The following is a 21,468-nucleotide window of genomic DNA, read 5'->3' as shown; positions in this document are numbered from 1 at the left end:
ACTTACTCACTCATATGACAAATACCCACGAACTACTTTCACTTCCCCAGGCCGACTGACAGAGGCAAGAGAATGATGGCCCTAGAAAGAGGTAAGATGGCCGAGCAGTTAAAACTCTGAACTGGGTTCTGATGCTCGTTCCTTTGTTCACTAGCCGTGTGACCCTGGGCCGTTCACTTAACCTTTCTGGGCCTCAGTTTCATCAGCTGCGAAGTGGAGATACTGACGGCAGCTCCTTCAGAAAGTTATGTGAGCATCACCCGAGCTGTCTTATGGGGCTTCGCGGGGCTGACACGTCACACGGCTGGGACGGGACCTAGAAAGCCAGGCAATCCCAGTCCCCTGAGGACTTGCCTTTTACCAGACGGACACGAGCACACATACTTGACCTGTCCTCACAGAGTAAGGACATCAAACCCAGCGGAGTATGCCAGGGACGGCTTCCCTTCCATCACATACGCCGCAGGGGAAGGGAGTACAGAGAGGAAGAGCGTGGGTGAGGGCATAAAGGAAGCCTCCCCGGATGAGGACCTACTCAGAGCGGTGGTCCAGTGTGATAGAGAGAACCGTGGACCCGGAATCAGGAGTCTCCGACTCGAATTTTGCCCTGCAAAAGCCCTGGCGTTAGACTTTGAACAAGACCTCCACGGCCCCACCCTTACCCCCATTCCCAGTCTGGGCTTCAGTTTCCTTTATCGAAAAATGAGGAAGCAGATGAACTAAAAGTGCCTTCCACTCAGAGGATTCTTTTTTTTTTTTTTTTAATGTTTATTTATTGAGAGCGACCACTCACGATCAGGGGAGGGGCAGAGAGAGAGGGAGAGAGAGAATCCCACGCAGCCTCCACACTGTCAGCAAAGAGCCTGACGTGGGGCTCGATCTCACAAACCACGAGACCATGACGTGAGTCAAAATCAAGAGTCAGCCGCCTAACCGACTGTGCCACCCAGGTGCCCACAGTCAGAGGATTCTTGGATCCTAAACTCAGGCAGGCCCCAGCAACAGCACGACCGGGAGTCTGGCCATAGGGGACGCGCAGACATCACTAAACGACGGCTCTGTGGCCCTGCAGGCCGGTCGGCCTGCTCCCCTCCACCAAGCTCTCCGTTTACAGCTCATCCCCGTCAAACCTCTCTCGTAACCACTTCCCAGCACCCGTACACACCTCTCTTTGAGCTGGGTGGGGCCGGGCAGGGCAGGGCAGGGCTCTAGGAGGGAGTGTGTGTGTGTGCAGGTGAAGGGGCACCGGGGGTAGCGGGGGCTCCGGCAGGTACTTACCGCAGGGCCAGTGAAGGGCACGTGGTCGCAGTTCTCCTGCCAGGACTGGTTGAGGCTCTGGGCAAACTCTTGGAAGAAAGCATGCGACTGGTTGAAAATGGAAAATCCCAGGATGTTGACACGATCATCCACGAGGCTGTCCATTCTCTGGAGCGAGAACTCCTGGAAGACCCGGCAGTCAGAGAAGAGGGTTAGGTTAGCCAGGGAAGAGGTGTGGGGACGCACTTGGCTGGGGCGCATCTGGGGGGCACATCTGGGGGACCAGAAGGACTTCTGGTCCAACGGACACTTGCGGGTGGGCACCCTGCTCGGTACTCAGGGTCCAGAGAGAACCACGAGTTGTTCTCAGAGGGCTCACGGTGTTGAGGGAGGGGAGGAGAAAAGAAGCGAAAAAAGCGGAATGATCTCTAAGAGAGGTGTGTGCGACACGTGCTGTACGGAGAGAGGAAGGAAAACAACAAAACTAACGTGCCTGGTGGAAGCAGGGCTGTGTCCAAAGAAGACGCGACCCCTGAGCTGAGTCTTGAAGGAGGCAGAGGCATTTTCTGGGTGGGGAATGTAGATGGGCAAAAGCGATGCCACACAGAAGTGGCCGTGATACAAAGGCATGGAGGTGAGGAAGTGTGACCGCCCCGCCGCCCCCCCAGCCAGCTGCCTGCGATGTACTTTGACAGGGCATGGCTCCTCAAAGTGTGGTCTCCAGAGCACCTGCCATCGGAATTCTCCCGGCTGTCTTTTTTTTTTGGTTTGTTTATTTATTTAGTTTTGAAATCGAGCGAGAGAGAGCATGAGCAGCGGAGGGAGACAGAAAATCCCAGGCAGGCCCAGTGCTGTCAGCACAGAGCACGATGATGTGGGGCTCAAACTCGCGAACCATGAGATCGTGACCTGAGCGGAAATCAAGAGTTGGATGCTTAACCAGCTGAGAGCCACCCAGGTGCCCCAGTCTCGCGGGTAACTATTTATTTTAAATTTTTTTTTTCATGTTTGTTTATTTTTTGAAGGAGAGAGACACGGAGTGTGAGCGGGGAAGGGGCAGAGAGAGAGGGGGAGACACAGAATCCGAAACAGGCTCCAGGCTCTGAGGTGTCAGCACAGAGACCGACACGGGGCTCGAACCCACGAACCGTGAGATCGTGACCTGAGCTGAAGTCAGATGCTTAACTGACTGAGCCACCCAGGCACCCCTCCCGGGTAACGGTAAAGGAAAAAAAAAAAAAAAGTGACAATCCCTGGGCCCCACCCAACACCATCTGAATCACCTGAGCTGAGGCCCAGGAGTCTACGTTTTTAGCAGGTGCCAAGGCTGTTTGCACACCGATGTCTGGGAGTCACTGGGTGAGCACGTGGGATGCAGGGGCGTGGGGGATGGTGAGAAATAAGGCCGGAGAGGTCAGCAGAGGCCAGAGCACAGGGGCTTTCTCCTGTAGGTGATGGGACCCGAGGGGACTGTCAACAGAAGAGTGGCCAAACCAAGTTTGCTGTGGAAGAATCTCAACCTGCCGGTCTGCACGGAGGGTTGTGCCTTCACTTGTTATATTTTTTTCCATTCATTTAACAGACATTCAAGTGTTTATCATGAGCTAGACACAGGCACAAAGGATGTTCTGGGTACAGAAGATACGAACAAGAGAGACACGTGTCTTGCCCTCAAGGAGCCTGTGGGCTAATGGAAGAGGCAGATTGTAAGCCCGTAAATAAATAGATATAATTTTGGTCATCTATGGGAGGCCGTAGTGTGGGGGGGGGGGGTGCTGCTACTTTAGAAGAGGCAGTCAGAGAAACCCCATGCGCAGCAGTGACGTTCAGAAACTCAAGGGAATTCTCCCAGGACCCGTGGCTCTCTTGCAATCCCTGGGCCGGAGCCAGCCGATCCCTCAGCAAGCGCGAACCTGCGGGCATGAGTCCCATCAAGGCTAGTCCGTGTCAGAGGGAGAAGAATCGCCCTCCTCAGGCAGGGCTGAGCTCAGCGTCCAGGACCTCTAAGGCTCTAGGCAAGGAAACCAGGCAAGAGGGTGTGGATTGGTTTAGCTCACCAATCCTGCTCCTGGAAGAATTCTCCGAATGCAAGTCAGGTCACTTTCACACACTGAAGTCACATTCGTCACACGTTCGCTCTGAGTACCTCACACACGGCTCCACACCCCGTGGGCACACAGTAGTTACGGACCCCAGGACTAACCCATCGGCCACTCTGCCTGACATGACAGATGGGAGGTGCCTGGGGCTTACTTTCCGGCCGGGCAGAAACATTGCTTTCCTTCAGGCAGACTCCCTTCCTTAAGACTTAGCTCCTCCAGGCCCCTGGCCTGGCCCCTCACATCTAGAGCCACTGCCAAGGCCACAGGTCTGATCTCCCGTGCCCAGAGTCTAGCCTGATAAACTGCAGCTTACAGACCGAAGCTACAAAGATTCCTTTGGAGCCTCTCATCCCTGACAGCGTGGAGTCGGATGAGGATTAGGTAGATGTTAGATCCTGCCACATTCCCGTTAGGGGAACACAGACACCTCAGAGAACGTATTGATTCATAAACTGATACGATCTCCGAGCTCTCAAACAGGGCAGCTGTCCATGCACCGTGGCCTCCCAGCAGCACAAGGCACAGGTGGCTAAGAAGAAGAGATGCATCTGGCAGGGGAGGGGTGTGGCGGGACAAAGAGCCAGGCTGCTGTCAGGCAACTGAGGGGCCTCACCAGCTGGAAGATGTCCCCTCTCCCTTGGTTTCCTTGTCAATGTGGCCACAGATCATCTCTCCCCCTCTTCCTCCTCTCCCCCACGCAGGCTGACAGAAGGAGGCTCATCTCAAGGGAGCCCTGACGTCTCAGGTGTCTGCAGACTCACAGAGGCCATAAGAGCATAGAGTGACTAGGGCTTTGGTGTTCAAATCCAGGTTCCGCAAATGCGTGCAAAAGGCTTGGCATCGTCTTGGGCACACAGAAGCGCTCAACGTATGACAGTGACCAAAATCCGACCCTGAGATCTCAGGCAGCTTCTGACCCTCTACCTGAGTTCCACTTGCTGTGGAAACCTGAGTTGGAAAGGCGTTTCCTTCAACTCTGTGTTCTGGGCAGAGGAAGAATGAATGAGTTAATTACCGACACTTAAGAGACAGCCCCTCCAGAAGTCAGCCAGGGTGTCTTTTTGCTTTTAATTCCTACCTTCTCATCCCTCAATTATATCCTTTTTCAAAGGCCCCCTTAAGATAAAAAGATCCAGCAGCTTCCTTGATAACTCAATCTATTTATAATGACTCACGGGAGAGCTTGTGGAAGGACAAGAAAGGGGGCGGTGTGTTCTCTTATCAAAATTTCCCGGGACACTCTTAGACTCTGCTCCCTGAGTGCCCTCTCAGTTAGGAAGTGCCTCTTTATGTCTAAACCTGGCCTCTCCTGCCGCCGTTGAAGGCTGATTTCTAAATGAATATGCAAAACTGCCAGTTTCTATACAATAAACATCTTCTAAGCCAGCGTTTCCCAAAGTGTGTTCCTCAGGACACTAGCTTTTTCCAGGATGTTAACAGGAATTGCACCACAGCAAGGTTCCACGTTACGGTAAGAACAGACTGCTTAGGACACCTGCCTTTTCACGATTCGTAACACACGCTAGCATGTTAAAAGGCTTAAAGACGTCCTCCAGCAAAGCAGCTCGTTTACGTTTTGTTCAACCCAGAACCTTCCAAACATATTGACCATGGAACGCTTTTCCCCTCCAAAACCTGAGCGTCTCACAGTAGTGCTCTACAAAATGTACTCAGGGAAACGCTACTCTAAACGCATTCAAGCAAACATGGATTATAAACCCCAAATCAAGCGGTGGAAACATTTTGCTGAGAGGGATGTTTCCTAAAGTTAACACATTTGAGGACTGGAGGGGATTAAAAGCCATCTGGTTCCTGCTGCCCACCACAAGCTCTAAGAATGCACACCTGGCTCCCTTGGGTTCCCTATGTTCCCCTAACCACACAGCCTGGCTGGCTGCAACCTTCCTTGAAAGGAGAGGAAGGACTGGAAGCCGTGGGGTGGGACAGATTCTTACAGGAGCCTTCATTCTCTTCTTGTAAGTGCTTCAGGAAGGGAAATCCTAAGGGTCCCCACTCCCAATGGGAGTGGATTCCATCGTTGTGACACCGCGGGAAAGCAGGGGGAAGAGCAAATGGTAAAGCCGAATGGCAGAGGACGCCAAGACCAAATCTTCCGTTACTCTGAGTCTGAATGAATTTGTGACAGGCTCTGTACTGCACCTAGAGCAGGGCCTGATACCCAGAGGCTCTTTGGTAAATGTTGGCTGAGGACTGTTGATTGAAGATGTTTCTCATTGACTGAGGACCCTGGGGTCCTCAGCGCGCCTAACTCTTACCACTAATCCACAGTCTTGCTCCTAAAGCAGGCGTGAGAACACGCGTAAAATTTGCGCCACCCCCCGCCTGTCCTCTGGACGTCGCGTCGCATTATCGTACTTCAAAAGACACATTCTTGACAGCTTGTTTTCTTACCACTTGGCTTTCGCATCAGGACATTCTTAAATGTGTACGCATGCACGCACGTACGGGTGAGGGCGTGTGTGCGAATTCTTGAGTATGCAATGATTTGCAGGGAACTCGATAGCTACAGCCGAAGGTCATGTCGTGAACGAATTCAGGGGTTACCCTTGGATGAGGGGTATTTTGAACAGGCGTGGAGCAGGGCTTGAGAACACCATGGAGAGGTCATCGTCACGAGTGGCACAACCCGTCTGAGTGTCCCCTCACTTTCTCCAGCAGGTGGGACGTTTCCAGGGTCCTGGTCTACCAACGGGCATCTGCTCACGTGCCAGCTGCAGAGACTTCATGGCTCTCCAGCCGCCAAGCTTGGAGCACGGGCAGGCTGTGAGCCCGGGGACAAGGTCGGGCGACGAGAGCGCAAAGCGCAAGAGGTTTGAATGGTCCAGATTCAGTTCTCTAAGGAGAAATGCAGAAAGCCAAACAGAGGCCCCCGGGTGCAGTCCATTACCTCACCCTACATCACCTGGGCCTGGGCCCGCGTCAAACGGGGAAGTAGCGGAAATGGCATTCTATGATGTTCTATTTGCCCTACAGCCCCTTCTCCCTTGTATTTCTAACCCAGTAGCATATTACTCTTCCCCCAGCTACATAAGCTAGAAATTCCAAATTTTCCTTCATCTTTTAACTCCCCATCCAGTCCATTGCCAACTTTGTCAAATCTGTCTCTTGCACGTCCCTCGAATGTCTCTTAAGTCTGTCCCTCCCTTCCCATTTTTTTAAAGATTTTATTTTAAGTTCTTTTATTTATTTTTATTTATTTTTTTTATCTTGAGGGAGAGAGTAAGAGAAGGGGAGGGGCAGAGAGACAGGGAGACAGAGAATCCCAAGCAGACTCTGCAGTGTCAGCACAGAGCCCGACACGGGGCTCGAACTCATGAACCGTGAGATCATGACCCGAACCAAAAACAAGAGCTGGACGCTTAACCAACTGAGCCACCCAGGCACCCCAAAAACTGTACCTTTAAATAATCTCTACACCCAATGTAGGGCTCCAACTCACAACCCTGAGATCAAGAGTCACCGGGCGCCACCATCCCTCCCTTTCCAATCCCACCAGGTCAGGCCTTCATCCTTTCCCCTTTCTAACAGCCTGTTAACTAACCAAGGCCACACATCCGATCTCAGGAGACGTGGCCACTCCACTGCACAACCCCCAGGGGCCATTTACATCGATGGCAGTGTGAGGGGTGGCCCCTGGAGTTGTGCCGTGTGGCAGTCCCATCAGGAGACATTAGGGTGCAGCAGAAAGAACACAGGGTTTGAAATAAGACAATCCTGGGTTCTAATCCTGACTGGCCACAAACTAGTTGAGTGATCTCGGGCAGGTCAGTAACATCTCTGAATTGCTGCCTGGTCACCTGTAAAATGCAGAGAATACCTGCCCTGCAGGGATAATCCATGGCAAGCGGCTGGCGCAGAGTAGGCATTCGTAACATGTGAGTTCTCGTCCCTCCAAGTGCCGTCCCTCCTCCACGCTGCCCCCTTCTCTTTCCTCTTCCTGCTCCCCACGCTACAGCTGGATCCTGACAAAGGGAAATATCGGGCTTGGGGGTTTCTCCTCTCTCCTTCTCTTCCCCCTCACTCTTCAGGAAGCTTTTCTTAGCTACTCGTCAAATGAGAAAAGTTTTGCTAAATAAGTTGCCATAAGGTGTTAATTGCTTGGTGTGGCTATTTGTGTCAAGACAGAAGGCTTGGCGTTCCAGATCTTCCAACCATAAATAATTACGACAAAGCAATATTCACAACAATAACAACCGCTACAATTAATTGAGCACCTACTATGTGCCTGGCCGAATTAAGCACTTCACACGCAGGATTTCAATCCATCCTTACGGCAGCCCCATGACATAGAAGCTGCCACAGTCATCATGTAGCTGAAGGAACTGAGGCCCAGAGTGGTGATGTGGCTCTTCTGAGGCCACACAGCTGTCAACAAAGGGGTTTGGATTCAAACCCAGGCCCAGCTGACTTCAAAGCCAGGGCTCCGTGTTCTCATACCGCCTACTACTCACCACTGTGCGGCCGCGGTGGGGAGAGCCACCAAGGGTCAGGGGTGCTACGAGCTCACTGGGAGAAGGCGGTAGAATTGCCAGCAAAATGGAGTTAAAACTGACTTCAGAACACACGACTCGTAAGACTGATGAGATTTGCAGCTACAAAACGGACACTGATAGACTGAGTAAGGGGATTACCACACATCGACTAAATCTCGGCACGAGAAGGATTGTAATCACAAAGGGAAGGGGTCTGGGGCTTGGTGGGGGTCCCAGACCGAGCAACTAAACGATGACCCCGAGAGCACGGGTGAGCCAAGGTTTGTGCCACACCACGTATGCTCAGCATGAAGAGCCCAGAGAAGGAAAGTGAGCGGACCCCAGGGTGCAGCAGGTGGGAAGGAAATGGAAAGGCGGTATGATTGAAGATGTGTGTGGCTGAGGTGCATCGAGAAGTGGGCAGTGAACGCAGCTTCGTGAACTTGGCCGTCTTGCGTGAGTTGCTCAGGACCCTCAGCCATCCCTAAGACGCCTCTGCGGTCACCATCGTTTGCGCCACAAACGCTTCCCTGCTGGCTTGTCGGCTCTCTCGCTCATTACTGCGTCCCTAGTGCCTAGAGAAAGGCAGTGAAAGCCAAAGCTGCCTCATTGGTTTAATTAAACGATTAGGAGAATAATTGTTCTGGACAGAGCAGGCATAAATGTAGAGTTATAACGTTTTAAGGCACATACTATCAATTGGTACTTTGTCCTCGATTTTCCTCACTGAAATCCCATATTCCGAAACCAATCTTTGCTTTTTGCATTTTTTAATCTCTTTATTTTTATCTCTTTTAATTAGACAAGTTTTCTCGTTACAAAGTGAGGGGGAAAAAAACACTTCACAGTGAGGCTTAAAAGAGATCACGTACAGGAAAAGCACTATACAAACTCAAAGGAAGATACAAACTCCTTGAGTGATTAGCATTAGTAATAGTAACAATAAAATCGCTCAAGGAATGCATTTTGCGTGCACTTTCAGGCATCGTTAACAGGCAGCGAGGAGGCAGCATGGGGCGGAGGCTCCCAGATTGTGCCACAAAGGCGAGCCTCTCTGTTCCTGCGTGAAACCCTCAGCTCCTGGTGGCCCGTGGCAGTGGCCCAAGAACCTGAACAGCTCCCTTCCTGCCACGCCCATGGACAACCCCTAAAACGTGCCATTCTGATGCCTGATGGCCTCTGGAATCTCCCTGAATTCTGCCACCCAGACCTAGTTGGGTTCTGTCTTTCTTTGGTTTCTATTCTTTTTTTTTTAATTTTTTTTAAACATTTTATTTATTTTTGAGACAGGGAGAGACAGAGCATGAACAGGGGAGGGTCAGAGAGAGGGAGACACAGAATCTGAAGCAGGCTCCAGGCTCTGAGCTGTAAGCACAGAGCCTGACGCGGGCTCGAACTCACAGACCATGAGATCGTGATCTGAGCTGAAGTCAGCCGCTTAACCGACTGAGCCACCCAGGTGCCCCTGGTTTCTATTCTTAACAGTGGTGTCTTCAAACACACCCTTGCTTTGTGGCTGCTTTCGCCCAAGACTCTGCCTTTGATCCCTTCACCTCCATGCCCAGCCCTGGCCTCTCACTGCCTGAGAGGGGAGGCCAGCAGCCTACCTCACCTAAAGCCCAAGTCATTTATTAAACATCTATTTATTACTGAGTTAATAACATTCACTGCTTCTGTCGTCACGGCTCTGCTTAGCTCACAAGGCACTTCCATAGATCACTTCTGGTCCCCACAAGGACATTCATATTCCCATTTGCGGGAAGAAGAAACCAAGGTGCCTGGGAGTTAAGTGTCTTACCCAAAAGACAGACACAGGATTAAGACCCGGGTACTGGCATAGAAGATCAGTGCTTATTATCCCATTTCTCCCGACTGTGCACCCAGAACCAGGTCACCAAGAGGCACAGGATAAACTAAATACATGTGCCCTTCCCTGAGGTTGCTCAGGATTGACAACCTTTTTTTAAGAACTTTTTTTATGTTTTATTTTTGAGAGAGAGAGAGCGCAAATAGAGGAGGGGCAGAGAGAGAGCGAGACACAGAATCCAAAGCCGGCTCCAGGCTCCGAGCTGTCAGCACAGAGCCCGACACGGGGCTCGAACTCCCAAACCACGAGATCATGACCTGAGCCGAAATCGGACGCTCAACTGACTGAGCCACCCAGGTGCCCCCATGACTGACAGCCTTTTATGTTCTCACCCCAGGAGTACTGAGAACACCAAAGGATTCCAACTTCTTAGGCTGTTATGATGAAGCTGGACTAATGCAAGATATCCTTAAGACTTTATCATTCCCATACTTGAACTCCTGATCCTTCCTCCCCCATCCGATTCCCGCCCTTGGTTGCCTACTTGTGAACGTGACCATCATCCACCTGCCGTTCAGTTTAGAATTTGTAACTCCTTCTCTGTTTCTTTCATTCTCTCACGTTGCCCATCTCATTCAGTTGTGCATGCATTCATTCCTGGTCATCGAGAACATTTTACATCCTCCACATCTCTTGAATCTTTCGCCTGCCCACCATCCCCACCACCTCTGCCTCAATTCAGATCTTCACCAGCTTGTTCTTGGACTACCAACTAAGCCATTTACACCTCTCCGAGCTCCTTCTCGGGGCTACTGCTGGAAGGATCTTCCTAAACTATACATTTGATCACGAGTCCCCCTCTACTTCCCAATGCTCTTGACCGCAAACAGGGCAAAAACAAACTTAGGTTTACGCACACGTCTTTTCATGCTGTGAACCCTGTCTACTCCTCTGTTCATTCTTCACCTTGACCTCCTCCATCCCCCAAGACAGGCGGGACGAGCCCTTGCCTCAACCCGGCCACCACCGTAGATATACATATATCAGAACTTTATATCATGTGAGTTTGTCCAAAGCTGCCTTCCAAGGACTGGGTGCTCTGGAGACAAATGCGCTCATATCACCAGCACTTACACTGGTGCACGACACAGAGAAAGAAATCAACACTTTTGGTTGAACGAACCTAAGAAGAGAGTGCCTGGCCGCTTGTCCCTCACCTTACCCCATGGACAGCATGGACCTTTCAACTTCCCGAGGCTCTTCTCTATGGCTATATCCATTCATTTTTTCCGGGGACCCAAGGCATGGCGGAGGCCAGGTCCCAGACCCCTGTCTCATAAGTGCCCTCTCAGCTTGTCTCAGGAAAGCCCTGATGGCTCCAGCCATGAGGAGTCCAGAGCGGTGGGTACCCGTGCATCCCCTCCCTCCCCACACCCGGTTTCTGTCTGTCTGTTAATCTGCATCAAAGCCTCTGCTCTCTGCAGGCTGGGCAATCGCTTTTGTGGAATAGGGCTTTGAAGAAAGTAGCAGCTGGGAGGCTAATTCATACCTGTCAGTGAATTCCATTTAATGGGAGATTTGGTCCTAAACCTCTCAGCCCCCAGATCTCCTGGATTCTTCTCCCTACATGCCTCCTATTCATTTCTCCCTGTGACCTAAACACACGTATCTGTTCCTCCCAGGGACCCAGTCCCTTCTCTGCTTCTCTTTCCCAACACGAATCCACAAACAGGACTTCAAATGCAGACCATATTCCGTCTCGTTTATTGATCTGTTCCCTGTACCTTACCCCATGCCTGTGCTTAGCAAATGCTCAATATACACTCGTTAAATGAATTAACGTTCACCTGTAAACACCCGTCAGGGTGGGATCGCCTTTCCAAAGCCTTTGGTCATTTGCTCCCAGGAAGAGGAAGGCAGAGGCTAGGGGGAAAGACCTTCCTATTTCCACCCCAGCAGCCGTGACCGTCTTCGTTTTGCACTTAGAAATCTGTTCTGTGCCTCTGGGACTCAATAAGTGGTTATCAACTGTGAAGCTGAAACCTCCGTGGGTCAAACTGACATGAGAAATAGTGGACACTGTGCTCTCCCCTTAGGCTGGGGATTGCTACTGCTTCTCTGCAGGTCTGCTTCCTTTATCAGACATCGATTCCTTACTTCTGAGGTCCCCTGCACTCAGGATCCATTGATCAGGCCTCCCGTCTCCACATCAGGCGCTAAACCTCCCTCTTCCCAGGTCCCAACTCATTAGCCTCAGGCACGTAGAGACTCGAGGCATCCCTTTCACAAGGGACATAAGGAGATTCTGAGGAAGGTGAGTGATGCGGTCAATCCGTAGCCCTGGCCTCCTACTGACTCTGCCCCTCGGCATCTCTGCAGCAGGACCAAAACGATGGGCTCCCGCAGCGGCTGGGACTCTCGCTGTCTCTGACATGCTCAAGATCAGTCAGGACGAATGTGACTAAGGCAGGACCAGAACCCAGGCCACCGGGCTCTCAGACTGTTTCCCACAGGGGAGGGAACTGTAATACCAGGAGACTTTCAGATCTGGGCCATTTTTACCTCATTCGTCGCACAAAAGATATGAGCATCTCCTATAGATGACACATCCCACTAGGCACTAGATACACAACAAAGCCTGTCGCTGTCTTCAAGGTCTATATATACCTACTCGGTGGCAAGCCGGAGGCGAGTCCCAGACAGTTGGTCAGTACAAGTGCTAGGGGTACGGATCAAGGGGGTCCCTTGTATCAGAATTTCTGTGGATTTTCCTAAGCTGAGGGCTGGTTGCAAGACAAGGCCTGACGGAAGAGCAGGAGCCACCCGGATGGAGAGGTGGGAGGAGGGGCCCGGAGCCCCAGGAGCGAGGGTGTGTGATAAATTCAGGGAACTGTACGTCTCTCAGTCTGGCTGGGGCGGGCTATGGGTGGTGGGGAACAGGGCAGGGTAAAGCCCAGAGAGGGAGGTTCGTAAGAGGCTGCTTTGGACTTTATCCTGAGGGTAATGGGGAGCTACTGAAGGATTGCAAGCAAGACAGAGCATCTGGAATGGTTTCCAGAAGATCTTAACTCCTGGGCAAGATAAATCCAGTTTTGAAATCCATGGGGGTTATTGCCGGAGGCTTCACCCGGTTGGGCAGATGTCACGTTCACTGCTGGGCTGGGAACGTGAGGTGTCAGAACCGCAAAGACGGGGCTGGGGGGAGCCTCGGATGGTGATTAATTGAGCTGCTGATGCCTCTGACACTGAGTGGAGCCTGATGCTGGTGACAGAGAAGCTGGATTGCTTAATAATAACATTACTTGATACTCCTAATGGTGCTTGTAATACAATAGCACTTATAATGTAATAATAATAATAATACGATTTGCCATAACGTCTTTTATTCTCAGACTCCCTATGCTTTCCAAACATTCAGTAAACCCCAAACATTCTTCTCAGCAGGGCCCAAATTCCTCAGGACCAGGAGCTTCTGTGGTGCGAATGCAGTGCCAAGTGGCCTCAGTTTCCCTCTCCGGCTCTCAATCTTCTCTCTGGGGCTGGTTTACGGACCATCAGCAGGGACTGGGGTGCTCCCTGCCCAGAGCCCTGCAGCGGGCCAGCAAGGAGAACCTGGCTGTATCACCTCTCAGGAGATATGTCATTTCCTGTCCCAAGACTCTCCAGTCCCTTCTTCCTGGTTCCACGGCTGTATCTCTTGTCTATCCTTTCAGCAGGTAATGGCGGGGACAGATGGCAAAAGAAATAAACCAACATACAAGGTTGGCAGCGTGGTAGGGAGGATTGGAAGGTGGCCCCCCAAGAGTCCCCCCCCATCCCACAACTCACTCACTCACTCTCTCTCTCTCTCGTCAGGACTGGGGCTACGATGGGTTCTACTTCCATGATTATGTTATGTTATAAGGCACAGATTATCCAGGTGGTTCTGACCTAAGCACTTGAGCACTTTAAAAACAGTTTTCTCTTGGGGCGCCTGGGTGGCTCAGTCGGTTAAGCGGCCGACTTCAGCTCAGGTCACGATCTCGCGGTCCGTGAGTTCGAGCCCCGCGTCGGGCTCTGGGCTGATGGCTCAGAGCCTGGAGCCTGCTTCGGATTCTGTGTCTCCCTCTCTCTCTCTGCCCCTCCCCCGTTCATGCTCTGTCTCTCTCTGTCTCAAAAATAAATAAAACATTAAAAAAAAACATTAAAAAAAAAAAAAAGTTTTCTCTGGCTGGTTACAGACAAGGAAGTCACAGAGATTGCAAGTGTGAGAAAGGCTGACATAGGAGGAGGTTCTGTTAGTGAGATGAGATCGGGATGTCACAGAGGACCAGAGAGTGGCCTCTGAATGCTGAGAGCAATCCCCAGCCAAGAGCTGGGAAGAAAACAGAGATTTCAGTCCTGTAACCACAAGGACATGAATCCTGACAACAGAAATGAGCCTGGAAGAGGCCCCCGAACTGCGGATGAGAAAACGGCCAGCCACCATCTCGATTTCAGCCCAAGCAGAGAGCCCAGCCACACCATGCTGGACATGTGACCTACAGAACTGTGAGCTAATAACCGGGGTTATTTTAAGCTGCTTTGGAGTTATTTGTTGCACAGCAACAGAAAATTAATACAGCACGGAAAAAGCAATAAAGATCAGTGTGATAAGGACAAGGTGTGGGCTGGGAGGTCACGGGCAAATTCTCAGCTCCACAAGCTCAGCACATGTTGACTGAAGGACCCAGACCGGGCTCTCAAACTTCTCTGGTTCTCACTTTCCTGCTTCGTAGAACTGGAACACCTATCTGGTGGTGATATTCTGAGGACTCAAGATCCTGGACGTAATGCTTAGAACGGTGTCTGCACATGGGTGGTACTCAGAATCAGGAAGCGATCACTATTTCATTGCCAGCTATGGAAGCGGGTAGATTTTTTTTTTAAATATTTACTTATTTTGAGAGAGAGAGAGAGAGAGAGAAAGTGCCTGCGCGTGAGAGGGGGGGGAAGCGGCAAAGAGAGAATCCCAAGAAGGCTCCCCGCTGTCAGTGCCCAGATCGACTTAGGGTTCCATGTCACAACCATGTGACATCATGACCTGAGCCAATATCAAGAGTTGGATGCTTAACCGACTGAGCCACCCAGGCCGCCCTGTAAATGGGTAGGTTTTTATGATCAGACCCGTGATTGGACATGACCGGGGACTACTGGGTCACCGGACAGAAGGGGAGGCCGATTCCTCTCACTGAATTAATGGCACTTCTGAATCGTTAACAAATTTGTGACAGAGGGCAAGGCAAGTCTTCCTTTCTCCCAAAGCTCTATTGCACAGAAGGCCTGGGCAGTCACAGGGGTCCATTTCCATTACGTTTCCAGAGATTCTAAACCAGAGGAGTCCCCCGGGTCTACTTCTTATTTCAATTTGATTGATTTCATATGCACAGTCTGGTGCACCCAGTCGGCGACACACACAGGCGTAGATGAGCGTGTGCGCGTGTGTGGGTATGCGTGTTGGGGCAGACAGAGGGAACAACTTTCAATTACTATTAAACGGATGATACACAAATATCTCAACCTTAGTTCTGGGAGCCCCGCGGGACCCACGTTCACTGTCATGCTGTTTGTCAAACATCAGCAAAGGGGTTGTCTGATAATTGGCTCCTCCGATGAGAAGCAGTTTTTTCCGCCTCCGCTAGGGTCTCAAAACCCCCTATCGAATGCTTCTCCGGTTTCCATCGATTTTCCTGGCAATATTCATTCCACTCTTGCATCCCCTGCCCCACGTGGTAAGGATTCAAGTGCATCTGGAAGCTCCTGACTCAGCTTTAAAAACCAGACTCCAGCGCGAAGCCCAGATGCTGGGCTCCTCCCCCAACCCAAGCTCTGGGATAAAGGCCTAACTGGGTCATTTCCAGTTTCAATGATCCCGCATCCCTGCTACCGGTGCCTGGTTCTTCCAGGATAATTGACCACAGTGCCTCATTCCCCCACCGCCCCCTCAGATATACGGATTAATCAGCCCCGGCTGAGACCAACTCTTGCTTTGGGTAGACAGCAGATGAAGAAACACGAGCGGCATATCTCAAATATGGTAGTTCTTGGAGAAGCCTCCTAGGCAGCTCGGGATGACTCTCTCGGTCACCCGGGCTGGCCAAGGGGAAGGTCCTCGCCCAACGTGACTCGATGAACATAGCCACACATCTGCCAGCCCAGGCAGGCCGTGGCTCGATTCAAATGCCTCCTGGTCCGTAGCCCCCTACCGGGTACGGTCAAGAGTGAGGAGAGAGGAAGTTTCAGAAGCTCCGAGGCAGGGGTGGCCATCTGAAGAGCAGCAGTAACACAGGAGGACTGAGTATTAGACACGAGTCCTGCCGGCCCAGGGCTGCTGGAGCTCCAGCTGAAGTTAATCTACACCACCTGGTACCTTGAGTCGGGTCTGGACCCGTGCCTTCTGTCATCTGCCCCCTTGACGGCCACCACAGCCGCCTGCGGCTTTCCTTCCCCAGGGCTCGGGCTTTGAAGGTCCTGCCAATAAAGAAGAGCAGAGGACGGGCCACTCTGCCAGTCCAGGCTGAGCCTGCTTCACGACAAGGAACGGGGCAGAATCGTTCGTCCATCGGATACTTACAAGTAGCTGGCTTCATGAGCACATCAGGGCCACCCCACTATAGGACCGGCCCAATCTCCCTACTTTTCCCCAGGCAGCCCTGGCTTCACTTCTCTCCTTAGGTCAGCAGTGCCCATCACCTTGCAGGGGGACAACTGTTGACAGCTATCCACGTGAGCCTCAAGTGTCTCAGGCATGTGTGACAAGCTATGTCCACACTCGAGGTGTTAACTCGGGTCCACTTGGGACTCAACCTCCCCTCTCCGCCCGCCTTACACAGGACAGCAAAGCTGGCTGCCTGTGTGAGGAATGAAGGCTCTGAAAGGTTCTCCCCACCCCAAAATACCTTCCTCACCAACTTCACAATTTTCCACATTATCTGCTTCCTTGGTTAAGGCCTTGGTTAAAAAGCAAATGTTGTCTAAGGCATTAAACTGTGTGTATCCTTCATTTAGATAGAACGTCCTGCCCATCCCCCTTCTCCACCTGGCTAATCCCCAGAGATTCTTTAAAGGCCCCTGGGGTGCAGCCTCCTCCAGGAAGCTTTCCCTGAACCTGTCGGGCTAGGCCAAGGGCGCCTTGTTTGATGGTCCCATAACGCCCTGGGAATATCTTCCTCGCTTTATTTAACCTGTTCACTTACAATAATTTACTTGGGTTTATCTCCCCATCTAGTGTGACCTCCTCGACGACGGAACTTTATTCATTGTTGCATCCCTGACACAGTGAGTCCTCCGTCAGTGCTGATCCAGTGAACGTGTGGGCCTGCGGGCCGGGGGACCTCCGGTCCCCACTCCTGGCTCTCACTAGGAGAGCTCAGGTGAGTCATAACTCCCTCCTCAGTTATGTCCACAACTGTGAAATGACAAGATTTAGCTAGATGCTCTCAACGGTCCCCAAATTCGATGCTATCCTCATCCATTACCATATTGGCACAAACTGAGTTTTGAGACCGGGGAGGCCCGTCATCCATTGGGGAAGCAGGCTGGGCACAGGGGACAGGATGGCTACTTCCGGGCAAGGGAAAGTAAGAGAGCCGCACAGCTCAAGAGTCAGGGGTGCTCGGTCCCACTGTGGGGACCTGGCCTGTGGGGGCCACGGGAGAGATATGCAAGGCGGACAGAGACACTGAAAAGCCGTGTGGAGGAAAATCACCTACTTCACGTGGTAAACATGCTGGTCAGGAGAAGTCACTCAGCCATTATCATATAAATGGAGTCCAATTCATGAAGTCAACGGCATTTCAGAGTCGAGAGATCTCTGGAGACCCTCTAGTTTATTGCCAGGGGAGGAAGGACTTGTTCAAGGGTACACGCATGGTCAGTTGGTGGGACAGCCAAGACAAGACCCTGGGCCTGCCAACGCCAATGTTAAAAAGTCCATCAACTCTGCGGGGCAGATGGGATGTCATCTGACCCAAACCTGGCTTTGCTGGCTCTGGTTCCATCTGTCTCCACCCCCCTCCCTCGCTCCAGCCGCATTGCTGCCCCCACACCCTTGCTCAGACTCATGCCTTACCTCTGCCTACGTATCCCTCAGCCATTCTCATTTCTCACCATCCTTTAAAACACGATGAAAGGAAGCCATATCTGTAAACCTTTCTTCACGCTCCCGAAGAAGCACCAAATGCTCCCCTCCTCTGGCCTTCCATACCTCGCAATTACAAACAGAGCTCTTCAAGCCCCACCATGCGGCTGCTTGGATTCCCCAGCATACAGTAGGCACTTAATAAATCTCTGCTGAATAAGTATAGTCGATTTTAGCATTTTCCAAAGGTAAGTCGCTAAATCACGGCTGACTAACCACTTTATAATCCTATAACTCGGGCCAAGGGGCTTCCAGCAGTCAGCCACAGTCTCCCCAAGTGCAATTGCAACGAATAACTCTTCAGTCAATACCTCCTAAATCTCCTTCCAATTCTCCCTGCCATTCCTCTTTCTGAATACACCCCCTCCGTACCAGCGACCTAGCTCAGAGCACAGGCACAGGGGGGTCAGCAGCCAGAGAGCACAATTTTGGAGTTAAGAGCTTCTCCTTAAGATGCTGGCATACCCGCGTGTGTGCCCAGGAGACATTCGATACTGCCGGACCCGCTACGTCATAGGGTTGGCTTTGGAGGGGGGTGGTACCATGGAGGTTCAGACAGACACATGGGGAGCTTCCACTCCATTACTCCTTTCCTAGTTACACTAAAAACATATTTATTCACCAAAGTGTACTGTATTATGCAGGGTAGTTCTTCTAGAAGGCTCAATAAAGGTGAAGTATGTAGATTGACTTAATAATTTTGCAATGAACTACACTTTAGAATCAATTGCTCTGGCACTAGAAAGTTGTCTGACTGATGGATTGTTAGCTGCTGGCTAGCTCTGTGTGTGCATGTGTGTGTGTGCAGGAGTGTGTACCCGTACGGTGTGTGCTTTTGGTAAAAGACTAAGCTACAGAAGACGTTTGAGCACCGTGGGAACTGTCATTCTAACTAGGTGAGAAGCCAATTGTGAAAGGTTTCTGATATTAGCTCTGATAAAACTAAAGGCAATAAATTGGGAAACTGAGGTTTAAGGATGGACATACCCAACAGAGAAGCGGGAAAGAAGGAAGGGAAGGGAATAATGTTTACTGGCAGCCCACTGAGGAGTTCCACGTCCTTCACAAATATGTTCTGTGAACGGAACACAGGGTGCTGGGAAGGTATCAGGGGAGACCCCCCTGAGGAAGTGACATTTAAGTAAGATCTGAAAAAAGACAGGGAGGGTTGGCTCACCAAAGCGAGGATCGGAAGGGACGGACAGTGAGCACTTCCTCTGGAATCAATGGTTTTCTTCCTCCCTGTCTGCCCTGGCTCCCCTTTCTGTAATCATTTCAGCAATTCCAATTCCTTAATCTCTCTGATAGACCTTTAGAAGAATAAACATAGGCTTGGTCTGCTTGACAGTAAAAATGAACTCGGAGGAGAAAAACTGGCTGCATATATTCATTCTGCCCAAACAAGACAGAGACAGGGGCTTAGAAGGGTTATTCCTTGCAAGGACTCATTGGGACCTGGCTACTCTTTGGGAAGCCGAGGAGCTGTTGGCTGAACAGAAACTGCTCTCGTGGGCCATGCAGGCCCTCCAAGTTCATGGTCATTCTCCCTCACCTCCAGGAAACATTCTCAATCTGAGGGTGCTGTGATGTGGAATGCCTCTGGCAGGGTGTAGGATAAAACAAGTTCAGAGCTGGAAAGACCCCGAGAGATCACCTAATACAACTTCATCATTAAAAAAAAAAATGTTTTTTAATGTTTACTTATTTATTTATGTTGAGAGACAGAGCGTGAGTGGGGAAGGGGCAGAGAGAGAGGGAGACACAGAATCCGAAGCAGGCTCCAGGCTCCCAGCTGTCAGCACAGAGCCCGACGCGGGGCTCGAACCCACCAACTGTGAGGTCATGACCTGAGCCAAAGTCGGCCGCTCAACCACGGAGCCACCCAGGTGCCCACAACCTCATCATTTTATAGATGAGGAAGTGAAGCCCGACGGGGGCACAAATGTGATAGAATGAAGTGGTTAAGTGCTAGGACCACCTGGGATCATGACCTGGCTCTACTACCTTGAGTTTTAGGAGCCTCCACTAGCTCATCCCTAAAATGGGAATAAAGCGGTGCCTTCCGCTTGAATGGTCTTGAGGTTTACGTGAGAGAATAACTGAGAAGCACTAATGACAGAGCCTTGAGTGTGGAAAGTATTCACTAAGTCAACCATCATTACTGCTGTGTCACTCAGCTAGTTCACAGCAGGGCTATAACTGGAAGTCATAGCTGCTTCTCTGGCCTGTCCTCTATCTGACGAGGGCTCCTGCCGCTGCAAACCCTCCCCATGTCTCCCAACATGGCACGGCCAGCACCCAGCCCCTTCTCTCTGGATTCCCCAAGGGAAGAACTCTGCGGTGGCCGTGGCCTCTCTCTACACCCCACAAATGGCAGTCTGCCCTCCGGCACAACGGTGGGACCAGGAGCACCAAGGTGTAGGCCCGGCCTGGGGCACCACAGCGCATCGGTGATCACGGCACCCAGCCAGCCATGCCACCGACACCTGCCAGCCCGGGGCCCAACTATTTCCTGCCTTTCGCTGACATTTCACCACTCGTGACCCTTAACCTTAACTCTCTACGCTTCTCCCCAGAGGCTGCAGCTCCTTCCTTTGGCACCGGGCCCATCTGTAGTCTCTGGCAACAGATTAGGGTGATTGTATCTTTTCTATTAGGCGGTGATTGCAAATCTCCCTGGGTTCATTAGTAGCTGGTAATCCCTCCAGATTTATTAGCTCAAACTGTGCCTCCTCCTTCACCTCCTCTCTTCAGACGACATCTCTGCTGTCTCAGCGGCCAACTGGGCTTTGCCCAAAGGCCCTTAATTCCTCGCGTCCTCTGTCCGAATTTCCATCAGTCTTGCCGAACGGTGGTTCCTCTGCCAAAGCCCGAGGCCGAGTGGAGGACAGAGACTCCTTCCAGACTCCAGAGGGGAACGAGCTCGGCGAATCCATAACAGTCCTGAGCGTGCCCCACCTGGAGGTGCCAGATGGGACCGCCATCCTGGACACGCACTCCAGGGGCCGACCCTTTTAGTTCTAAGGGAGCCGACACCCTTATGACTAGGTGCTAGTCAGACTTCCACGTGCACGATCAGTTGTCCCGTAACAGACTTGCCAGGGCTTCGCACGCTAATCGTTTTTCCAGCACACGTGAAAGATATGTGTGACAATGATTAATAATTTAATAATGTGGCGGTGTGGCTAACGGATCACCAAACCCGTTTCCTCATCTGCTTGGGTGCACAGTACCCTGCTGGCAGGTAGGCAGGTAGGTGCAGGCATGTGACTGGGTGCTAGCCAATGGAATCATGAGGAGAAATACTGTGTGTCGCTCTCACAGCCTCCTGTGTCTGACCCGCCATGTTTTTCTCCCATTCCGGGCCACTAGGAGGACATTTTTAAGAGCCGGAAGAAGCCTACGCCCTCAAACAACATTATGGAAGGCTGCCCACTTATCAGGAACACCCTCTGGGGGCTTGAGTTGAATGAGAAATATAGTTCGGTTGTGTAAAGCCAGGAGATTTAAGGGTTTATCTGTTATGGCAGTTGGTATGACCTACCAGATGCAAAGTGTTATCAATAGCTGATTTTTAATCTCACCCGAAATTTTTAAGATGGATATTATTATTCCCGCTTTACACATGAAGAAACTGAGGTCCCCAAGAGC

At 51.4% G+C, this 21,468-nt stretch overlaps 1 protein-coding gene across 2 annotated transcripts in view; it reads right to left on the bottom strand.

Annotated features, from left to right (window-relative positions):
- The window catches only part of GRIK4 (glutamate ionotropic receptor kainate type subunit 4), a 351,626-nt gene that overhangs the window by 116,494 nt on the left and 213,664 nt on the right, over positions 1–21,468 (bottom strand). For both annotated transcript variants that reach the window (XM_042904208.1, XM_042904207.1), the window contains one exon: positions 1,279–1,440. In XM_042904208.1, the coding sequence (XP_042760142.1) occupies positions 1,279–1,440 (162 nt within the window). The remainder of the gene's footprint in view (positions 1–1,278; positions 1,441–21,468) is intronic.

The sequence above is a fragment of the Panthera leo genome, chromosome D1 (assembly GCF_018350215.1).
Source record: "Panthera leo isolate Ple1 chromosome D1, P.leo_Ple1_pat1.1, whole genome shotgun sequence".
Lineage (NCBI taxonomy): Eukaryota > Metazoa > Chordata > Mammalia > Carnivora > Felidae > Panthera > Panthera leo.
This window is presented reverse-complemented; position numbering and strand designations above follow the sequence as displayed.